The 22,998-nt window shown below is 54.7% G+C and overlaps 6 protein-coding genes across 6 annotated transcripts; 2 read left to right on the top strand and 4 right to left on the bottom strand.

The window, feature by feature from the left end:
- Window positions 1-122: 122 nt before the first annotated feature.
- On the bottom strand, window positions 123-4,669 carry PG998_007047 (uncharacterized protein; the record flags this gene model as incomplete). Its single annotated transcript, XM_066873863.1, has 3 exons — window positions 123-2,445; window positions 2,523-4,207; window positions 4,265-4,669. The coding sequence occupies 3 exons, from the start codon at window positions 4,667-4,669 to the stop codon at window positions 123-125; spliced, it is 4,413 nt and encodes a 1,470-aa protein (XP_066729808.1).
- Window positions 4,670-7,916: 3,247 nt separating this feature from the next.
- PG998_007046 (uncharacterized protein) lies at window positions 7,917-12,447 on the bottom strand (the record flags this gene model as incomplete). The annotated part of the gene is made up of 3 exons (XM_066873862.1): window positions 7,917-9,010; window positions 9,074-11,693; window positions 11,758-12,447. The coding sequence occupies 3 exons, from the start codon at window positions 12,445-12,447 to the stop codon at window positions 7,917-7,919; spliced, it is 4,404 nt and encodes a 1,467-aa protein (XP_066729807.1).
- Window positions 12,448-13,212: 765 nt separating this feature from the next.
- Window positions 13,213-14,058, top strand: PG998_007045 (mitochondrial 37S ribosomal protein mS41; the record flags this gene model as incomplete). Its single annotated transcript, XM_066873861.1, has 2 exons — window positions 13,213-13,227; window positions 13,393-14,058. The coding sequence occupies 2 exons, from the start codon at window positions 13,213-13,215 to the stop codon at window positions 14,056-14,058; spliced, it is 681 nt and encodes a 226-aa protein (XP_066729806.1).
- Window positions 14,059-14,279: 221 nt separating this feature from the next.
- Window positions 14,280-15,575, bottom strand: PG998_007044 (uncharacterized protein; the record flags this gene model as incomplete). Its single annotated transcript, XM_066873860.1, has 2 exons — window positions 14,280-15,301; window positions 15,368-15,575. The coding sequence occupies 2 exons, from the start codon at window positions 15,573-15,575 to the stop codon at window positions 14,280-14,282; spliced, it is 1,230 nt and encodes a 409-aa protein (XP_066729805.1).
- A 1,350-nt stretch (window positions 15,576-16,925) lies between these two features.
- On the top strand, window positions 16,926-17,873 carry PG998_007043 (Frag1/DRAM/Sfk1 family protein; the record flags this gene model as incomplete). Its single annotated transcript, XM_066873859.1, has 2 exons — window positions 16,926-16,958; window positions 17,031-17,873. The coding sequence occupies 2 exons, from the start codon at window positions 16,926-16,928 to the stop codon at window positions 17,871-17,873; spliced, it is 876 nt and encodes a 291-aa protein (XP_066729804.1).
- An 822-nt stretch (window positions 17,874-18,695) lies between these two features.
- PG998_007042 (uncharacterized protein) lies at window positions 18,696-21,280 on the bottom strand (the record flags this gene model as incomplete). Its single annotated transcript, XM_066873858.1, has 4 exons — window positions 18,696-19,582; window positions 19,638-20,939; window positions 21,029-21,133; window positions 21,235-21,280. 4 exons carry the CDS (start codon window positions 21,278-21,280, stop codon window positions 18,696-18,698), a joined length of 2,340 nt encoding a protein of 779 aa, XP_066729803.1.
- Window positions 21,281-22,998: the final 1,718 nt, after the last annotated feature.

The raw sequence follows: 22,998 nt of genomic DNA, 5'->3' as shown, positions 1-22,998 counted from the left end.
AGCTCAAACCAGCAATTATTAAACTTTAAACACCACTCCACTGTCCTCCTCTCAGCAGAGGCAACGGGGTTCGTGGTCTGGCTATGTTTGTAATTACGACTCGTAATGGCATTGTAGTCTTCTCACTCTGCCGGCCTATCTTCGACTGCGACTGCAGTCGGCAACCCGTCCTTGGCACCCGCAATATCCTCGTACCGGATGCCGCTGCGGTCGCACATGCTGCGGAAGATGCCGTCCTCGCGACGCCAGAGCTCGAGGGGCGTGTCGAGCTCGGCGATGCGCCCGGAGTCCATGACGCAGATGCGGTCGTACCCGATGATCGTTCTCAGACGATGTGCGATGCACAGCAGGGTGCAGCCGCGGAACCCGTTGGCGATGGTGCCCTGGATCTTGTCGTCCGTCTCCATGTCGACCGACGACGTGGCCTCGTCGCAGACGATAATGCGGGCGCCTCGCACCAGGGCGCGCGCCAGCGCCATGAGCTGCCGCTGGCCCAGCGAGAAGTTGAGGCCGTCCTCCTCGACCACGGTGTCGAGGTTGATGCGCGACGGGTCCTTGCCTCCCCTGCCGTTGGCCGCGTCCTCGAGCTGCGCGTCGTGCGGCACCAGGTCGGCCTGGCGCAGCGCCGACCAGAGCTCGAGGTCCGTGTGCTCGTTGAAGGGGTCGAGGTTGCCGCGCACGGTGCCGCGAAACAGCGTCGGGTCCTGGGGGATGATGGCGAGTCGCGAGCGCAGGTCGTGGAGGCCCAGCGTCGAGATGTCCAGGCCGTCGATGGTGATGTGGCCGCCCGAGAGCTCGACGAGCCGGAAGAGCGTCGACATGATGGACGACTTGCCGGCGCCCGTGCGTCCCACGATGCCGACGCGCTCGCCGCCCTTGACGTGCATGTTCATGCCCTTGAGGACCAGCGGCAGGTTGGCGCGGTAGCGCATCTCGACGTTGTCAAAGACGATCTCGCCCTTCTCGGGCCACGAGGGCCGCACCTCGACCGTATGCTCGGGCGCCTCCTGTTCGAGCTGGTTGCCGTAGAACTGCAGGCGCTCCACCGCGTTCATGCCGTTCTCCACCTCGGCCAGCTGCCGCACGGTGAACTGCAGCATCTGCACGATGGACAGGATGTAGGACAAGACCAAGCCACCGATGGAGGGGTTGACCGAGAACCGGGCCGTGACGACCAGGATGCCCGTGGTAAACACCAGCAGGTTGCCGATCGTGTCCAGCCGCATCGACAGCCACCGCTGGTTCGAGAAGGTGAGGTAATAAGCCGCGTTCATTTCGTCAATCGAGTCGCGCAGCTCCGTCACAAATTTGTCCTTCAATCCATACGCGCGAATGCTGGCCACACCCGACAGGCCCTCGCCGAACTTGGCGAAAACGACAGACCGAAGTACGGATTCGAAACGCTTGACTTCTCGGGCCGAAGACCGGTAATACGAAGCAGCAAGGACGAAAACGATGGCCAACGGCACCAATGCGATAACGAAGTAGTAGAAATAGGCAATGATCAAGGCAAAGACGGAGATAATCGTCACCAAGGTCAAAAAGTACATCCTCATGGCATCCGTCAGGTTATTGTCCATCACGTCGACATCTCTCGAGAACCGATTCGTAATGCGGCCAAGCGGAGTCGTATCGAAGAAGGACATAGGGGCCCGGAGAGTATGGAACACGGCTTGTCGAAGAAGGTTCTTACTGGCCGTCGTTCCGAATATGGTCAACTCAATCGAGAAAACGAACATCAAGATAGCCTGCAGAGTGCCAAGAGCAGCATAGATGCCGATGTAGACGCCACTGGACAAACCGAACTTATCGGAAGTCCAGTACGACAGCCACAGACTCGTCGCGATATTGGCACCTTGCGACGTTATGAGAGTTAGGAAAACGAGAGGAGCCAGCAGGATGGATCCAGCAGCTCGCACGTAGTCGCCGTAGATGGACCAGGGCACGCTGGCCACGGCCCGTTCCTCGGCCTGCATCAAGCCCGGGGCGCGTTTCTTCTTCTTCTTGTCCTTGGTCTCGGCTGTCTTCTCTTCAATCACCGCCTCCTCGTCTTCCTTCTTCTCTTCTACCGCCGTTGTCTCCAGGAGATGTTGGAAGCTGGGGTTGTTGGCCATTAGGTTATCAAAAGTGTCGACAGCCTGGATCTTGCCGCCTTCCATCCATATGATGCGATCGCAGCGGTTGAGAACCCAGAGCTGATGTGTGGCGAGAATTCGGCACTTGTCCTTCAGAAGCCCGAGGATGGCGTTATCGAAGATGTGGCGACCGACATGCGCATCGACTGCACTGAGCGGATCGTCCATGATGACGATGTCAGCGTCGTAGTAAATGGCGCGTGCAATGTTGAGACGCTGTTTTTGTCCACCAGAGATAGTAATACCCCTTTCGCCGATTTCTGTGGCATCGCCATTGGGGAGCATGTCCAGATCAGGTTGTAGCGCGCAACTATTTCGATGGCTTGTTAGCGTCTCAAGGAAACCACGCAAGGGGGGATGTCAAACCAACAACAACAAAAGACTTACGCTTTGATAACCTCGCTATACCACTTGCGGTCCAAATCTTTGCCGAACAGGATGTTTTGCCGAAGTGTCGCGTTCTGAATCCAGGCATACTGAGGGCAGAAAGCCCTGTTCGCTCCGAGGACAACCTCTCCGGACGTTTTACGCATGTCACCAGCCAACGCCGAAAGCAAGGATGTCTTTCCGCTGCCCACACCACCGATGACCGCAATGAGCTCGTTCCGTCCGACTTCGAAGTTGAGGTCCTGGATCTTGAACGGTTCCCGTTCCTCCACAAGGGTGCTGGTGTCGTCGGGGCTCGGCGGCGGTGGTGCGTCCTTCTTTTCCTTCTTGGTCGCATTTGCTGCCGCCTTCGCCTTGTCCGGGTCCTGGGTCGTGGTCCGCTCCCAGGTGAAGCTGGCGTCGTTTACCTGCACCGCCACGTCGAGCTCGGACTTGATGACGGCCTCGTCCTCCTGCTCCTCGCTTAGGAGGAACTGCTCGCAACGCTGGAGGGACTGCCACGCGTCGACGACTTGACCGATGACCAGGGGCAGCAGGTTGAGCGGCATGCGCAGGCCGTTGAAGAGCGCCAGCGATGAGAAGATCTGGGCGGGCGGGAGTGCGGGGTGCGTGCGCGAGTAGACGATGAAGGATAACATGGAGGCGTAGATGGGCAGCGACATGCTGACCGCGTTGATGGCATTTCGAATGGCCAAAAGGATCTGGATGGCGTGAATCTCGCGGTCTCGAATCTTGGTGAGCCTCTCCAGGAACGCTGATTCCCAGCCAAAGTACTTGACGAACCGCACGGAAGATAGGATTTCCTGTGTCAGGCCCACACGCTCATCGGTAATCTTATTGATGACTCCTCTGCGTCTGAAGAGACTGCGGATGGCTCTCGTCAGGACAGGTACACCGATAACCAACAGGGCGAACCCAGCCAAGGCGCTATATGTCAGGTTGATGAGCAACACCACGAGTGTAATGATACAGGTGATGGGCGCAGTCCAGATCATGTGGAATAGAGCCGAGGCTTGATCGACACGGTAGGTATCGACACTCATGAGGTTGACAATTTTTCCGTTGTTCCACCCCGTGCCGTCGTTTACCGGCGGCCCCTTGCCCTTCTTTTCCTTCTTTTTCTTGCTGTCCTTTTTCTCGTCCTTCGGTTCCTGGTCGTCGCTGCCCTTCTCTCCCAGGTTCTCTTCGGACGGGTTCTTTTTCGCCTTTTCTCCGCCGGCTCTCGCGCGGCCAGAGATTACCATGGACTTTTCGAAAATCGTTCCGATCAATACGCCTCTGACTTGGCCACCGATCATCATGCCGCGGTAGATGAAATGATTCACGCCCATACTCTGCAAGAGCTGCATGATGGTAACACCGACGACAAGCCCCACGCCGGCGCCAATGTGTGGTGGAGGCTCGCCGCGCTGAGAAGCGACATAGGCGTCTTGGGCAAACTGAATCAGGTAGCGTAACGTGAAGGGAGACATAACTTGGAAGATGGACGAGCAGAACTGGCAGAAGCCGCCCATCCAGAACTCGAAGAAGAAGGTTTCGTGAAGCGCCCATACTAACGGGTTACTCTCCTTCTTCTCCACCCTCCTGTTGAACGACTCCTGAAACCTAGCTGTGAGCGTCTTGGCGGACCTGTCGGGGTTAACGGTCCAAATATCATTGGGCTCCAGCTGTCGCTTATAGCCAACCTATTTGCGCGTCAGCAGTTCATCTTCTGCGCCGGGGTAGATCAAGCTCCCACTCACATTCATCAACGGCGCCATCCACTGGAACGTCAAGCGACTGAACCACCCGGCGTGGTATTCCCTCGAGACCTCGCGCTCCTTGGGGACGGGCGGTATAGAGCCCCATCGTAGCGGGTTGGGCTGCTTATACCACTTTTTCGACTTCTGCGGCACCGAAGCTCGGGATGTGGTCCGGGTTAGAGTGCTAAAGTCGGTGGCCTGGCTCTGGGTGCGCTTCATCTCCTCGTGGTCCTGCCGGGTCTGGATAGGCTCCTGCTGGTGCCGGCGGATCTCGCCCTCGTCCTCGGCCTTGGCGCCATTGTCGGAGACGATCGGCTCTGCTTCCTCTGCGTTGGTGGGCGCATTGGCTTCGGCCAGGGGATCCAGTGCCGGCTTGGTCTCCTTGTCGATCGGGTCGTCGGGCATATTGGGTGAGCGAGCGAGCGGACTGGCTTCGGGGCGCAACACTCCACTCGGGCCAAGAGTTGAAGTATTGGGGGTATCCGAATGTCGCTATATTATCCCAACGCAAGAGTTGTTCTCGTTTTGCGCCGCGAGAAACGGAGGATGGTGGTCGCAAAGCAGCAAATAAGGTATATGTTCGAATGGTTCCTCAATGTCTCATTCCAGAGGTTCGGGAATAAAAAGAAAAGCGAGACAGCACGAAAAGAATGCAGACTCGGAGCCTGCTTGCGCAAGGACGGTTTTGAGGATAAGACAGCAGCAAGGTTATTAAAGGCGAACTAGTGGTCCCTCGGCGGCTCCCAAGCGCATTCCACGGACACGGAGTCGGTTCTAACCACAAGGGCTTATTCAGACGTCGGGTGCCTATTCATGGGGTGGCACAAGTCTCGGTGGGATGTAGCGAAGAGAAGTGGCGACAGCAGGACGGGAGAGAGCAAAAAAGTGTAATGCGGAAGCAGCCATGGAAGAATTGGTTGTCACGGTGCGGTCGGTAGCCACTTCTTCAAGTAATGGAAATCGGCGGCAGCTTCCCAGGCCCGTCGGACGGATATGTAATCAGTTCAGAACGAAACAGAACAAGTACCACACCTACCCATTGTCACCCATCCTGGATGATGCCTCGACTCTCGGGCCCCGCACTCTCCACATGGTCATCCTGGACGAGATATTAGATGTTCTGGTAGGGAGCGAATGGGAGCCGGCGAAGTGGGCGCCAAAGCCGGATGCGGCAAGTGGTAGGCCAGGGATAGGGATGACTATTACGACGAAGCTAGGTGGTCGAGACGAAGGATACATGAAGCATGGTGCATGGAGACCTACGGGCACGGAACCCCGATGCCTGTGCAGTAGTAGATTGAGTAGGCTGGAGCCGAAGCCGAAAAAGCCCAGGGATCGTCTCCTTTTCTTCTTCCATTTCGTACTGGAAAGAACAAAAGAAAAAAAGCATTGAATCTCCCCACCGTAAAACCATTGGTCCCTGCTCTTCTGCACACTGCATACCAGACACAACTGTGATGGTGACGTGGAGTGTGCGATGGTCGTCGCAACAGTGAAGTGATGGATTACAACATAGAATGGGCTAGGTAGTCCCAAGTTCCAAGCTAGCTAATAGGCAAGCAGCAAGTGCTATGCATGCGCCCGTGGCTGCGTAGTGGTGCGTAGTCTGTTTTCTGCTTACCAAGACCATTTGCTTATTCCGTCTGACTGTCCCCTACTACCACTAGATGGGACGACCGTTCCTAGCCTTCACGGAGTTCGGGCTTTTGCATTGTTAGTCAACACCGACCAGACGGACTCTACTCCTTGACGAAGCTTCGGCTGCCTGAATCCTTCCGACATCTTGCATGCTGGGCCAGCTGGAGGAAGAGCACTAGAAAAAAGTCGGTCAACGTTCATGTGGACTATTACTTGCATCTATCCACCGTGGTTTATAAGCCGGGAACCCGCGGTCTGGTAGGGGTGGACCATACGGACTCGGTCCTGGTCCGACAATGAGTCTTGGGGGCAGTCAGCCTCAACCCATCTATGTACACGGTCCGAATGCCTAGATGCGGCGGACTTCGCTGCCCATGTCATACCGACACTATACATGCATCTGGGCAGTCGTAGAAGGGGACATGTTGAATGCTGGACGCGCGGTCGCCCAAGAAAAAAAGCCCATTCCATCCCCTGCCCGCTCTGACTGACAACAATCCTGGCCCGGACTTAAAAGATTTAACTCCAGGCACGGACCGAAACTCTAGCAGTACGTAGATAGAAATCGCAAACCACAAAAAACCAAGTCCTTGGCATCGAAACTCTCAACAAGCGTACCCGTTGCTTGGCTTTTTCTACCCGAAGCGAATAATAGATTAGATTGCCCACCCCCCAGCTACTGCCCAGGATCGACAACAACACTTTGCTATGGGCGAAAAGAAACCCTCGAAGATGGATTGATCGACAAGCACTGTTCGGCCAACTCCATACATACAACATAATAATGCATAATAATAGCCGTACATTGGGTGGCAGTGGTCCGGGGGTCCTGCGTCCCAGTCATCGAAACGAAAACGGTTCTTGCCGATGGATGCCGCCGTTAATCTCTGCCTTGGCTGGGATCCGGGGTAAAGCAGGATTATCCATTGAGATCGGGTTTCTATCCCACGTTGTAGTGACTCACTCCGCTTGCACGAAACATAAAATAAACCCATATTGCCATCGTCATGTGCGAAATTGTGCCCGGCCCGCCCCAGGCAGGAGGCAGGTAGGCAGAACCAAAACGTGGTGGACAAATATACCTACATCCCTCCTATTCCCTTCCGAGCCGAGCCGAGCTGGCCAAAAACGGGCGATCCAGATCCTGGTGGTCCGGACTTTTCTGCACCGGCCGGCGACATTGAAAATAGCGACTCTCACTACTAATTGACTGAGTGGCTGCCAAATCCGGAATTCTAAGACGGGGTTTCCTCAACATGGGTGAGGGGTTCTACTGCCCCAAGCCTCAAACGCGCATTGGCTCAACGGCAGCCAGACAGCTTGACCGGAACCGATGCCGGGTATGCTTATCGCTTTCGCATTCCATGTCTGCCTATCCCATCTTCCGCGCAAATAGACCAGACCAGTCGGGTCCCAAGTCAGCAGCACCAAAAGTACCGCATTACCAAGCAGGGAAGCAGATCAGAGAGTAATCAACTACACTGTAACTGTAAAGTCGGTGTGTTCAAGTCCGCCTATCACTCAGGGAGATATATGCCGGCGGCGGACGGCGTGTGATGAAAGAATGGGACTTGCAGTGTGCATCGCGCCCGGCTGCAGCCTGCACATGTATGCAGTTGGCCTTTTTTCCTCAACTTACGTATCATACGGATCATTACATGCATAACCGACTTCTGATAAGATGGGCTTGTTACGAATCGGCCTTGAATTCTTTTATCTAGGTTCGTCGCAGGGGAACCAATCATATGAGCAATGCATGAGCCTCTACTCCGAAACCATTGCCACTGCATGCTCATTGGACTGTCTTCCCACCCTTAACCATTGCTGTCGTTATTCAACAACACATGTACACCCCATAACTCATGGCGATAAATCGACAAAATAATACAATTCAACCCTTAATGGTTTGGGTGTGGTCATTCGAAGGCCGTAATGCATCATTGTGTGTGCGTGTCGTCGTACACATGGACCCGGGGTACAGTTTGTCTTGTTTCCGACACGTAGCATAACCAACTCATGGAGTTTTGCCTCCGCGGGCTTGTGCAGCCTCTGCGGCGAGGAACCGCATGACGGCTGGGTTCTCGAACCGCTCATCCTCCGCTGCAGAGGTTGCCTCGGCCGTCTTCTCTTGCTCGACGTGTCCAAACAAGCATTCCCATACGTCGTTCTGGTCGACGACTTCGCCCAGTTGCTTGTCTTTGCTCATCAATTTGGACAGTGTCGCCTGTTGCAGCTCCATCGAGTTGGCTGCCTCGAGGTTAAGATCCGACAACTCGGGTGTGGCCTCCTTGGATTTGCCCTTGCGGTCGAGTTGGGCCTGGCCCATATGCTCCATACGCCGCTGCACAGAGAGGTTGTAGATGGACACCTCCACGGTGCCTTCCACCAGATAGAGCCATACAGTCGTTTCGTGTTCTTGGCCGATTCGATCCACTCGGGCGATGGCCTGCAGTTCCAACGCCGTGTTGAGCAGAGGCTCGCAGAGAAAAACATGACTGGCATTGACAAGGTTCAAGCCACTCGCATGCGCTCGAGCGTCCATGAAGAAGCATTCTATACCTGGATCCTCTTTGAAGCGCGAAATGCCATCTTTAGTATCAAACGAAGAAAAGCCAATGCGATAGTGATCGAAAGCACGGCCAAGAACCTCAAGGAACCCCTTGAACTGAGAGAAGATAATCGACTTCGCCCCCGGGTCCTCTTGCCGCAGCCACATCAGGTGGCGGATGAGCGTATCGATCTTTGTTGCAAATGACGGGCCACTTAGATCAATCTGCCGGATCGCTTGGAGTTTTTCTTCACTGAACATAGAGTAGATGCCCGACTTCCTGGATTTGTGGGAAGAGCCTCCATCGGGGGCACAGGGATGATGCTCAGAATGGATCTTGAGTCTAGGCTCTGGCCTTAAGGAGATGTCGTAAAGCATAGATGCAACAAGAATTTTCTTGCAAATGGGACAGTTGTGATGAGCCTTATACCACAACATCATGCACTCCTTACAAAACTCGTGACCACAGATAGTGAGAACACCGAGCGTGAAGTGGGATTGGCAAATGACACAGAATCGGGGCTCCTGTGATCTCTGTCCTGACTCCTTCAGATGGAGCACTGAATGAACAGTCAACATTTCATCCCTTCATATCAGCACAAAAGGAACAGGCAAGAACTTACAATAACGGTGTTTGGACTGAGCGTCAACTATTCTGTGCCGAATTGTAGCCCCCTCGTTAAGTAGGCCATCCATCAAGGCCTCGTCGTCTTCGTGCTCTTCTCGTTCCCAAGGCGCTACCGTATCGGAAATCTGCTGCAGTTGCTTGTAATATTCAACCCGGGCATTCATGGCATCAGTGAACCGATCCAACTCCTTTTCGAGTCCATTTGCACCCTTGATTTGCGCCCCGATCTGATCTTGGGCAAGCTTCAGTTGCTGTTGTACGATTGACAGCTCGAATTTCGCACGTTGGCTTCCATTCGCTATGTCATTCCGTAACTTGGTTAACAGCTCCCGCAAGTCGGTTACGACGGCTCTAAACGAACCCATCCCGGGGTTTGGCTTGATCTCCATGCGCGACTTGAACAGTTTCAGCATCATCTCGGGGTTGGGGCCTTCTCCCTCTTTTGCCCTTCGCTCGGCGACTGTCGTCTCGTGTTTCACTCGTTCGTTGACTAGCCCAGTCAGAAGATCCTGGCGATCTGCGATCACCGCTCGCAGAACGTGTGTATAGACCATCAAATCATCTTGGATCTTGGTTGAGTCCTCATACTCTTCGCCGGTAATCTCAGCTTCGCCATCTTCGTCCACGAGCGGCCTAAGCAAGATTTGAATGACTTGTTCGCGCCAATCATCGATCAAATTAGCCTGTTCATCCAGCACCCCTGCAAGTTCTTCCAGGTTTTCTAGCACCCGTCTACTCTCAAGCCCCTTATCTAAGACGAACTGGAACTCCGGCAACTCGACGAAGCTCTGAGTGGCGGCGTCCTGAGAGAGCCTGGTCATGTGCTTTGCAGCTTTGTCGTGGGCCTCTTGTAGGATTTCCTTCCTGATTTCCTTGGCGATTTCGTAATACTCCACTTCAACTTTCTCATATTCATTGAATTCATCCGAGCCGGGCACCGTTAGCTCGTCGTTGGTCTTGATTTGGTAATTTGCGTTGGCAATGAAGAAGGCAGCCTTGTGTTCGAGTCCAAGAGCGAGCCGGAGCCGGTGGCGCGCCTGTCCAAGCCGTGGCGGTACTCTCTCTGTATCAGCATCTTCAGAACCGCTCTCATCTTCGTCGGCTTCATCAAAACCGGCCGCTTTAGCACTCTCCAGCTCCGACTCGACTTTCTCGCGACACTCAGCAATAATCACTCGGATCTCTCCGAGAACCTCCTTCCAGATCGAGAGGGCCTCTTTGACTCTCGGCGAGTTTTCAAGCAGCTGGCCGCGTCTCAATTTGGAGTTCATCAATTGTCTTTGGTCGGTCCGAATGGAGAGCTCGGATTGCTCAATCATCGCATCCAATACCTCCTCAATAGTCCGCAGAGGCTTGTCTCTTTGAGCTACACCCCGAACCCGCCCTGGACCTAGCTCAGGGTGTAGAGTAGTCTGTCGCAACGAAGCCAGTGCACTTCTAAGTAACGCGAGGGTTGCCGGATCTTCAGGATCCCAGCCCTCCTTGATAGGAGCACCCCGAGTGTCCAGACCACAGTTCCGTGCCCAAGCTTGAAACTCTGATCGATAATGTTGCTCCTCGACAGCCGTGAACGGCATCGTCAGTACGTAACGTTTCTGGTGCGGGAGGTGAAGCTCATCTCGGACGGCTCGTTTGGTATGACGAAGTGCTATACGGTTAAAAAGGGGCCCGAATAAATGTTGATGTGTTGTAATAAGTCCTTCCCATGCCCAAGGGTACGATGCAAACGGCTCATAGCGGAGGAAAAGGAGAAGGCCCCATAGGTCCTTGACGTTGTCTTTGACGGGCGTGCCGGTGACTCCCCATGCGTTAATACGTGGGATTACCCGAGCAACTTTTGCAGCGGCACTCACGCCACTCTCGATCTGCTGGGCTTCGTCGAGGCATACTCGCCACCAAGACAACTGTACCAAAGGTGATTTTGGTCGAGGATACGTTCTCGCATGCCGCATCGAACGCTCGGGAGGCTCCTCGGCGAAGTGGATCTCAGCTTGCAGAACGTTGTAGGTCGCGATCACTACATCGTGCTCAGCTAACTCTTTGAGTAGTTCCTCGCCTTTTGCCTTGTATCGCTTGATTCCCTCATAGAACATGACACGAAGGGTTGGTGCATGTTTATTCAGTTCAGATAGCCACTGGTTCTTCAATGTCGTCGGGGTTACAATAAGAGTTGCGCCCGTTGGTCGGACTTGCTGGCCACTGTAGGGGTCCATAATACAGGATGGAAAAGCTGGCCGGCGATGCATCAGGATAAGGGCGATGGTCTCGACTGTCTTGCCTAGACCCATTTCTTCACTGAGAATACCTCCTTTTAAAGCTGTTTCCAACTCTCGAAATGGGGTAACATCACGCGTGACCACTTGATAAAGCGTGCTGGAGAAATAGCTCCGCCCGCTGCGATCCTTGCACTTGTCGAATGACAGAGGCATACCAGGTGTGGTGGGATCCAGCCATGGTTCCAGTTCAGCCCCGTTCCATCGAACGCCCTCCCGGCGTAGCAGCCACTGCAGTGCCCTGCGCTGGAAAGGATATAGCTTGGCAGTAAGTCCAGGTACAGTAGTCGATAGTAAATTGGTAAAATCCTTGCCGGGGATGTAGGCAGCATCATGGAATGCCTGGGCCGAAAGGGGGCGGCATTGAAGTCACGAAGAAAATCAGGGGGAAGAATTGATTTTGCACCTCGGTGGATAGCATGCGCTGCGAAGAATTCCGGATACCGGCGTACAAGTTGGTGGTCGGGTTCCAGTTCAATCTCAGCCTCAAGGAGATCGTGTCCAAACCCGAACTTTGATTGCGTTGAAACTCTACATCGAACTCGACCCAAAGTCCACCTTCGGCATCTTGATCGTTGCGGTTGGAACTGGCGACCTTCAGGATCGTAGCTACTGGTTGACTTACGTCGGGAGGAAGGGTGAGCGTCGACTTGATGCGCGTCTTAGTCCCTTCTTGGCCAGATATTTTCAGCTCTTTGGGGTAATGCCTGGAGGCGGGGCCGTCACCATCTTTGATAAAAAAGCATTGTAGCTTCACGTGCTGGCTGGCCCCGAGCCGTGAAAAGGCAAGGTGTGGCTGCGCCTTCAAGTGCTGCGGTCGACTGGGTCTACTAAGACGAAATGTCTCTTCAGAGACTACCACGGGATCCGGGAGGGTCGCGGGGCTGCGCCGGGCCCTTTTGCGCCGGCTTTCGGGTAATTCTTTTGTCTGTAAGTCCAGGGAGCCATCCCTGTCTGTTGCATCTGTAGGCGAAATTGGAAGGGAAGACAGGAGATCCAGTAATGCAATGGGGAATGGTTCGTTCAGCTGCGCGTGGTCGACTATAGTGACGGCCTTCGCACTGGTCACGCCGGCCTGTACTCTTGAGCGGCCCATTATGGGTGTGAAGATAGGTCGACCCAGCTATTAGGGGGTCCATTGAAGGTGAAGTTGACGTTGGAAGATTAGAGAAATGAAGAAAAACAAACCCCGGGTATCTAGGCAGCAGGTGTGGCAGAGGGGCAAGGTAAGGTCCTGCAGGTGCGCTAGATATATCCCATATAAGGAAGATACCCAGCCCTTATGCAGGTGGTGTCAAACAGGGACCTTGTAATGTGTTGGAGTGGGATGTGGCGGCCACCACGGAGTTAAGAAGCCAGCTGCTCCACTAAATCGACACCACCTTTCCCCACGCCCACTGACTGCTCTATTGCTGCAGGTACCTAGAGTACTACAGTTCAGTGCTATGGAAGTTGAGAACAAAAGGGTACTCAATGCTTCGAGACAATCCTTGAGGTATGGAAGCCGATGGTGCGTGATGGTGTACTTCAAGGTGTTTGCTACCACTGTCCGATCTGTGCCACGGGACGGCGCATCTAGCTGTTTGTTCGAGACGACAACCAGTGACCATTCATTGAGCGGCCGTGTCCAAGTGCTGCACCCACACCTACCGCCTTATATGCCCACTCCCTAAGCTAGCCGACCCGGAACTTGGATTTTTCCATCTGGCAATTGAATTGGAACTTTTTGAGCATCGCGAGATTCAAGGCCCTGGGATAGTGGGCTGTAGCACACGGATAGAGAATAACCAAGCGCAGCTACCCCCATTCTCTTCTTTCCATTGGTGCACTTGCGGATTGACAAACCTGCCGAACCGCCATCATGGGGGCTTTCAAAGTAAGTAAAGCGTAGCACAGAAGCACCAATTGCATACCTCTTGAAATGCTGCTAAACATACGGTTTAGCCCGTACTACGACCGCAGCAACTGCGCCCGCTCTTCCAAACCGTCGCCACCCATACGACCAGCACATTCTTCCTGCGCCCGACGACGTCCACGATAGCGAGCCAATTCGCCCGGAACACCTCCACCTCTTCTTCCTCCTCCGGCCCCAAAGGGCGACGCCGCCGCCCCGCCACTGCCGGAAGTCCCGTCGCCGACGCCCTTCTGCCCGGACGTGCAGACGTTCCTGACGCTGATCGGGCGCGGGCTGGCGGGCCACGCCTCCAAGTTTCCGACGTGGGAGGCGCTCTTCTCGCTGACGTCGGAGCAGCTGCGCGAGCTCGGCATCGAGCCGCCCCGCACGCGGCGGTACCTGATCCAGTGGCGGCAGCGGTTCCGACGGGGCCAGTTCGGCGTCGGCGGCGACCTGAAGCACGTGTCGCCCGAGGGCGCCGCCGACCTGCGCGTGCTCGAGCACGACGCCGACCCGGCCAACCCCAAGCGCTACGTCGTCAACGTGCCCCCGGGCCAGACCGTCAAGGACACGCCCCTCCAGGACCTCTCGCGCGTCGTCGGCTACCAGGTCAAGGGCGCCCGCACCATCGTCGGGCCCTACGCCATGCAGCTCAAGGACGGCGAGGGCGCCCGCGTCACCGTGACCCAGGGCATGTGGGAGGACAAGCGCGGCCGCAAGATCGATGGAGGTGAGAGACGACGAACCGAGGTCCAGTACAAGAAGCGCATCCAGGAGCGTAGGGAGATGCGGGAACGGGGAGAGATTCCGTAAAATAACCATATGATATATGAAAATCGCTCGGATGCATGACTACTACGGCGGCAGCCGTCAAAGGGGCCCTCTTGAAGGAATCGCAGAGCATGTAAATTATGGCATTGTGCATATATTGTATTAAGCATTGTATTCAGTAATGGCAAAACCCTAGACGCCATGCAGCTTGACCACTTCTAAACGCCTGTACCATGATATTTTATTTCACCTCGTATGCAAGTCTAGAGTGGACCACCAAAGTCCAGCTTCCGAGCCACCTTGTTGGTTCTATCCTCATCTACGACTCCTGGCCGACGTTTAAGATCATCGCCTACTTTATCCTTACCTTCTGCTTCTGATTTCCTGGGTAAATCCTTCTTGCGAGTAGGCTTTGGGTCCTTGTGCCACCAAGGGTGCTTTAACATGTCGCGGGCCGTGATCCGCTTCCGCGGATCCAAGATCAGCGTCTTCATGAGCAGATCGACGCCCTCGTTGCCCACGGTGCCGAACAGCGCGCCGTAGTGGTCCTTGCCCAGGACCGGCGTGACGGGGCTGCCGACGGTGTACTCGGGCAGCGTCGTGACGCCGGGCCAGTTCTCCTCGGTCGGTGTGCCGACGCCCTTGCAGATGAGCTCGATCTGCTCGAGCTCGGTGTTGCCGGCGAGGTAGGGGGCGCGCATGACGAGCTCGGCAAACACCAAGCCAACGGACCAGACGTCGACGGCGGCCGAGTAGTGGCGGGCGCCGAACAGCAGCTCGGGAGGGCGGTACCAGCGTGTGATGACGTTAGACGTCATGGGTCGGTAGGGGTCGCTGAAGCTTCTGGCGAGACCGAAATCAGCCAGCTTGACCTCGCCGTCGGCCGCGATCAACAAGTTGTTAGGCTTGATATCGCGGTGCAGCACAAAGTTCTCATGGCAGAACCAAACGGCGCGGGTCAGCATGCCCATCCAGGCCTTGGTGTCGGCCACACCATAGTGTACTGTCGCGGTGTCTTTGATGAGCATTTCCAGATCGCCAAGCGGTAGGTACTCGAGGACCAGGTTGAGGTTCTGGTCCTTCGAGGAGAAAACGGTGTGTAGCTTGATGATGTTCGGATGGTCGAGCTCCTGCAGGTGCTTGATTTCGCGGACGGCATCGGGCGACATTCCTTCGGTGTATTCTTTGTTGATTTTGATCTTCTTGATAGCGACGAGCTGCGACGGGTCGTTGCGCACCTGGCCCAGGTAGACGTTGGCGTATGTACCCTCACCAAGCTTCTTCCCTGTTTAGAATGCATGTCAGAAATATCATCCCCAAGTGCATGGCAGCGAGAATGCCCGTCCCGTACCTTTGATGTATTTGCGCTTCTCGTCTTCGTTCATCTGCTCTGAGAGATCAAGGGCAGCCGATTGTACGGCGGCGGCGGCATTTGGGGCAACTGCAGGCACAGGCGTCCCGTTGGACGAGGCCTGCGCCGATGCAGCATTCTTCAAGGGCGAAGATACTGCTCTCGCAGCAGGATTCGGCAACCCATCAACCAGAGGAGATACTGCCATCTTGGTTGTGGATGCAGATGATGGTGAGAGGTCGCGGTTCAAAGAGACCCTTGCCAGCCAGCTACATATTTTTAGCCTTGTGGCTGGGCAAGCTAGGGATCACCAGGCAGCTCCATATCTCCATTCTTCCAACTCCATGTTTGCAGCCTCAAAAGTGCAAGCATAGATAGGACAACTTAGTTATAATTTCTTATGATTATTCCTACAGTACCATAGGCACCCTTCACGGCTAGTATCCTTTATACATTGAATTCTGCTACTGTATTCTATCTAGGGTAACAATACGGCAATTCTTAGATGCAAGTCAAGAACTCCGAGTGGCCCACAAAAACATGAATCGCTGTCCATCCAATCTCCTTTTCCCCTTGTGCGACTATTTCTTTCATATCGTCTCGTCGCTACTATGGACGTCATTGCGTATTTCGAGTCGTCCACAAGGGCTGTCGTATAAGTTGTATACTGTTCATTCGGCCATCTGATTTTCCTGTTCTTGTACTGTACTTTCTGTTGGGATGATACAATATCCGGGAGAATCTGCAGGGAAACAAACATCTGTCAAAGCACCTTCGAAGCCTTGAGCAACGATCCTCCAGCCTTGCTTTCAGATCTAAGTCTATACCCTGATTCCATCTTACCAGCCTCGCAGAACGGCAGGAGAGAGTAGGCCCAACATCCACAGGCTAAGCATTCGGAGTTGCACCCAATAGCCCCGAGGTCCCCTGCACTAGCTACTTAAGCACGTACCCAGTTCCCGAAGGATTTGCAGATGGCGCTTTCGCTAGCTAAGCCGGCTGGGAAAAATCCCATTTTTCGTCCATCGCCCAAGCCCTGACGTCATCAGCACCGATGATGGCTGGGCTGGCAGTTCTCGCCAGTAGAGCAAAGACAAAGGGAAGAAGCCAGCGCGAAAACAGCAGGAATAACGAGCCTTACTTCTAAGGGGGTTAACGCAAGCCCGACGTGCTATTTATCAATGGATGTCCGGGCGCTGAAAAAGGCCGCCCGCACAACCCGCAACCAGGAAAAACTACGCGACGCTATGTAATCATTGCAATCTCCCCCGGTATGACGAAACCAGTTTCGCAGGCCTGTCAAAAGCCAGCTAGCTGAGGTCATACCTGTGACTACTACCACCATATCCGTTTTAATAACCGGGAGGCTCGCTGTCACTTTCTCTTTTTCTACATTTACGCCATAGATACTGGATCAATCCATCAGTAAGAACACACTCTGGTGTTGCTGTACAACTCGTTCGATATTTGGGGTTATCGGATGGACTGCGCATAATATCAGCAACAGCAACAACAACAACAATAATAACAACAATAACATTCGACAATAATAGCCATCATGGCGACATATCGCCCACATTTCCCCTATTGGGTAAGTTTTCACAGCGCCCTCCCAGTTTTGTTAAAAGGAATGGCCCGGACTAACACGCTGCCTCTCTCCTAGGTATTACCCTTGATATCCGGGGTCATGTGGCTGGCGACCCTGCTGGGTCTGCTGATCTACTGGATCGTCGACGCGCACCGCGTAAAATATCCTTCGATGCAGGACGATCAGACCATCGCCTATATCTCGGACGTGGGCGCGGGGGAGCTGAAGCCGCTCTTCGTGGCGGGCTGCATCATCACCACCATTTTCCTTGATGCCTCGTTCGGCGCCGACCGCTGGCTGCGCCACCGGGGCCGCCTCGTGCCCAACATCAGCATGACGGAGAAGGTGCTGTCCGGCCTCACCATCGCCTTCGCCTTTATCGGCACCATCGGCTTGACCTGCCTCTCGGGCTTCGACACGGCCCACTACCACGACCTGCACGACATCTTCCTGCTGCTGTTCATCGCCGGCTACCTGCTGTCCGCCGTCTTCATCTGCTGGGAGTACCAGCGCCTGGGCATCAAGTACCGCGAGCACAAGGTCCTGCGCATCTCCTTCTGGATCAAGCTGACCTTCATCATCGTCGAGTTCTGCCTCGCCGTGGCCTTCGCCGCCACCAACTTCCTCAAGCACTACAACAAGGCCGCCATCATTGAGTGGGTCATCGCCTTCGTCTTCTCCTTCTACGTCTTCTCCTTCTTCGTCGACCTCTGGCCCGCCCGCTACACGGCCAACGGCCGCGGCTTCAAGACGACGGGCATGAACGCCAGCGATCGCGAGATGGCCGACGCTGAGCAGAGCAACATGGATTATTCCTCGGCCAGCGGTGGTGGTGCTGGCGGTATCGGTTCGCGGTTTACCGAGGACAGCCAGCGGCCGCTGCACAATGGCCGCGTGGGACCTCATGCCAATTTCTAATCGACTCGACCCGATGGCTACTTTCAACGGCGAGACTATATCACCCACATACAACAGCCACAATATTACAGAATGAAAGCGAGGACATGAGAAAAACAAAGCATACGACAGATACGATTGTTCAATAACGACGCGGAAACGGGATACCAATTTTATATACACAAATATATGGGCTGTATGGATCATGATGCATTCAGCATGGCGCTCCGGATCAGCATGGGTTTGCACAAATAGCATGAAGGCGAGATACGAATCATATAGAAGAACTGAAATTTCAGTCACTAATTTATTTATCAACAATTAATTGAGGGCTTCTGCGATGTGTGTATGAAATGGGTTTCCCTAGAAGCGCGTCTACAGATGCCCACTTCGGCTGCTTTACGTCCACGACTCGGGATTTGTAACAGTATACATCGAACTTTCCTCATCCTTATTACGACAACAACATTGTCGCCAGTGGATCACAACAGGACTTTTTGTTTGGTTCGGAGGCACGATGGCGCTAAATTGCCTTCATATCTGAAATCTTTGTATTCGTAGGTAAACATCCTCCATAGACACCCTTCAGAGTTATAAAACCAATTCCCTATACTCCCGCGCGTGTTCCTTACATATCATTCCTCGTACTCAAAGCCAACATGTAACTATGTACATACGGATATCACCCTTCCGTTGATCATTGTTCCTAAACAAATCTGCCATCCTATTTCATGAGAAAGGAGCGTGGTTTAATGCAAATTAGAAGAGGAAGTATAAGCAAGAGATGAGGAAGAAGTGAAGAATAAGGAAAACAACTTTGACATGCCAACTCGTACTACGGAATTATATAATTTCATGGAACCTTGAGTCCCTATTGGGACTATGACTCTTCCTCGAAGCCGGGTCGCCCAGCGGGCGCGGCGGGCTCAATCCTCCGCCGCTGGCCGAGGTAGAACTGATCACGGGCGCCACATCGTGGAAGAACTCGTCTTCGCTCGAGCTGCTAATGGGGGAGACAGCCTCCGGGTTGTGCAGGCTCACCGACGGCGTCAGCGGCGAGTGACCGCCGCCGCCCCGCTCCGAGGCGTTGGAGGAGGGCATGTGGTGAGCGCCTGCCCCCTCTGTCTGCGGCCTGCCGGCCATGGCTACGGCGTGGACGCTACTACTGCGGTTGTTAACACTGGCCGTGCTCCCGTTCTGCGACGACGAGCCGAAGCCCGTCAACGCAGCACCGCCGATGAATTTGGTCTTGCCTTTATCCTTGGGCTTAGCACCGCCGTTCTCGCCTTCCACGTCGGACTTGGATCCTCGGTGGAAATGAGACTGAAACCAAGACCTCACACGGATCGTCGGCGATTTGCCCCCTGATCCGCTCGACTTGGTCCGATGTTTCCGAATCGCGGATGCATCTGGCATCTCCACATCGTCCGCCGCGCGCGTGGTAGTGGCCTCGGTGGGGGATTCAGGGGTAATGGCCGCAGGCGCGAGCGGATGAGTAGGAACCCTAACTGGCTGACCAGCGTCGTTCAATGCAACCCGTTCAATCGGTGCTATCTCATCCTGTTGTGCCACGCTGGCAGGAGCTGTCTCAGAGACAGCAGCGGACTTGCGCTTTTCTTCTTTGGCCAAACGCTTCTGCTCGGCTTTGGTAGCCTTTTCTTCTTCCTTCTTCGCTTTGGCCTCTGCCTTCTCCTCTTGCCTCCGCTCCTTAGCCTCTTGCTTTTCTTGCTCTATACTCTGCGTTAGCAAACCGATACCGCCCTGGCACCGGAAATCTTTACTCACCTTTCAGCTTCCTGTTGATATCACTGACTTCCTGCTCTCTCTGCCTCTCGAGCTCTCTCTCTTCTCTCTGGCGCTCCTCTTCTAGCTTCTGCTCCGTTACCCTAGCATGCTCTTGCTCTGCCCGCTCATTGATCTCGTCGATGACCGGCTGGACCTTGCTCGCGGCTATCGCATCGATTTCTTCCTGCTCCATATATTTGCCAGCGCCGATGTCGATCTTGCCATGTTGGTGGCTCACGCGGTTGTCGCTACGCAACTGGGCTGTGGCGTGCGCCTTGGAATCCCATGAGGCCTTGGTTGAAGGGGGCATCATGCCCGTCTCCCTGGCAATCTTGTCATCCATGCCCTTTAAGCGTGCGGTGACATTTCGTTGCGCAGCCGCGAGGAGAGCGTCGCGGTCGTGTTGCCTCTTCTGCTGGTCCACTTGCGATACCTTGTTGTTGAAGATAGACATCTGCTGCCGAATCTGCTGAGATCGTTCCCGATCGTTGCGTATATCGCCGTCGCTAGATGACCGCCTCCTAAGCTTGCCCCTGACGCTGCTCGACTTCCGTTGCGGCTGGCCTTGTCCATAGTAGTCCTTGTAGTTCCGGCTTTGCATCTCAATATCGAGCTTTGCCAGCCTCTCCTGTGCAGCCTTGTAGGCGGCGTCCTGCAAGCTATTGAACTGCATAGGAGGCGCTTCGTCGTCGTCGCTGACGCTGGACCTGCGCCGCCGCGTGTGGGGGGCTGTATTGTTCTGTTGGGCCTTCTTGGTCTGGTCGATAACCTTCTGTTGTTGCTCGAACATCTTCTTGGCCATGGTGAGGGCTGAGGCGTGCAGCGCGTCTTCCCTCCGTTGCTCGTCTGATTCGGCCTGTACGGGTGGCTTAGATGTGAACATCTGTCGGTTCATTTGCACAAATGGCGTTGCGCCAGCATCTTTCGAGGGAGCGGATGCTTTGGGCTTGTGGGCGGCCGTCGCGGCCTTCAGTGCATTTGACGCCGCGTTGGACTCGTCGGGATATGACTCATGCTGCTTTCTGTTTGGCAGTGTGTTGGCGCGCGAGCGCCTGGTTGCGGTAGGTGTGGCCATGGCGCCTTTGGCAGCGACAAGTGAGCGCTGTCGGTCGAGGGGGACAGCGGCGTGGGGATTACTGCGTCTCGAGGTTCGGTCGGCGTTGAAGGCTGATGTGGCTGCGGTATAGCCGTGGTCGGTCGAAGAAGGTTTCCCACTCTCTACGCTCCGGGCAGCGGCCTTATGAGCGAGAAGGGCGGCCTGCGCCCCATGTTCGCTGGGCTGGGGGCCCAGGCAGTAGCCATCTTGTGATCTTTGGCAAGCGCAGCAGCAGCGGAAGCCGAGGCCGACTTATCCGGGGACCAAATCTGGGGCGACTTCCTGGATTGCCAACCTAAAGATGCAGCAGCGCTGGCGGCAGAAGCGTTTGGCGCAAGTCCTGTGGAGGGGTAACTGGGTAGATCTCGTGGTTGCGCATATACCAGTCGGCCGTGGTGACCTTGGGACTTGAAGTTAATACTTTAAATATAAAACGGAGAGCGATGCTTGCAGGGGCAAGGGGGTTGAATGCTAAATATGGCAATTATAGTAGAGTCTCACCTGCAGGTATAGTGGAGGTGTCGTCATGGGGTTGCTGGACCTGCATTTTATTGGCAGGAAAGACCGGCTTTGCGTAGTAATCTTGGGTACCTGTCAAGAATAAAGGGCTGGGCTCCGTAAGCGACCCGGATCTGCAGTGCCTTGTCCTGCCGTGGTGCCTACAAAGGTCCCGCCTCCGATGTTCCCTTTCAGGTGGGCGGGTGGTGTGAGAATTGGATATTTCCCGAATGCGTAGGTATCAAGGTATCAAGAGTTCGTGTCTTGGGTTGGGTGGTGCGTGTGTAGGTTTGTTGCTGAGTATGGCACCGGACGAGATGCGTCTCTTTGCTGCACCTTGGCCGAAAGAAGAAGCAAGGGGGAATTCCAGCATGCTCTCGTCAGAGGCAGCGTATAATTAAGTACTGTGACTACCTGATGCATTGGGAGCACACTAGACTAGATGCGACGGGAGGCCTATACTAGAGACAGCACCGTCATGATTGTGTTAGACAGCCGTCTAGGCTCTTTCTTAGACCTGTCTTGGTGCTGGGTGCTGTCTTTGGCAGGGGAGAGTTCGAGGGAGGGCAGAAAGAAGGCTTTCAGAGCTTACCTTAGCCTGGACAGGATCCCTTGACGTCACTCGACATGCCCTCAGGTCTTGACGTGCATAAGTCTCCACCCCTCGTCCGCCCCCGTCCACCCCGATCCAAGTGCGAGTGGAGCCTCTAGGATCTGGACTGGAAGACACAATTGGTTTTTGACTGACGCATCTTCGCATCTGGTGGGGAGACCGCACGAACGATATTGAGATCCTTGGTGGTTAGCACCCATCTGGGTCTGAGGGCCTTCACCGTCTCCCGCCTTGCCCGTTTGGTTCTGGGTTCGTTGCACTCGCAACCGCCCGGAGGTCCCGCCGGAGGGGTTATCTTTCAGGTGACACTGAAGACTGCTAATGCTGCTCACCTCACGGATGCAGGCGGGATGGTGGCAGTGCTACGTTCGCACATCAACCACGGCAACCGGCACGGACAACTCAAGACCCTAGATCTGGTAGTCTCCAGTCGCCCCATGGCCCATCGTGGACGGTGTCGACATGACCGGGCATGACGGTGGACGGGTTGGGTTCAGGGATACTAGCTATGATTTCTTTTCTGTTGGGTGTGCAATGTCATCCTTACGTCCCCCGGACTTGAACATCAAGCAGTCTGGCCAGCTGTGTGCTTAAAAAGAAATTGCTCTCACCCGCATTTTGGTTTGTTTCCCCTCGACGAATCGAAACAACAGTGCCAAGGCCCAAAAGTTCAAATAAGCAACACCCCCTTGATAACATGACGATCGACATATTAGATGGGATAGCTCCTGCGTCCATCCTAGTTGCGCGCCAAAGCTGCTAGCTGTTACCTGCGACCCCAGCTGACTGGCTCAGATTCAGGCAAACATCCGAAGTTCCTGGAACTGCATGTTTGGCATTTCCAAAGCGCGGATCTAGAACATATCTAAAGACCGTTGCTAAGTGCCCTATATCAGTATTCGGTATAGGTCAGTCACTGGAGTATTCGTAAAGACGTCTCAGAATGGCCTTTTATCGCTTCAGCCCTGCGTGCTACGCCCTGGCGGTCGTGCACGAAATGCCTGTCAGAAAGCGGGGAGAGCGAAACACATGTAACGAACCCCCTGCTGCACAATGAGGTAGCTGAGCAAAATGCGTGTCCAAGAATATACTCGTCACCGGAAAGCTGCACTCATAGCAATACCGGCACCAAGGACGAAAGAGAAAAATCCAAT

This window comes from Apiospora kogelbergensis (genome assembly GCF_038363985.1).
Source record: "Apiospora kogelbergensis strain CBS 113332 chromosome Unknown utg000005l_segment0_segment0, whole genome shotgun sequence".
Classification (NCBI taxonomy): Eukaryota; Fungi; Ascomycota; class Sordariomycetes; order Amphisphaeriales; family Apiosporaceae; genus Apiospora; species Apiospora kogelbergensis.
This window is presented reverse-complemented; position numbering and strand designations above follow the sequence as displayed.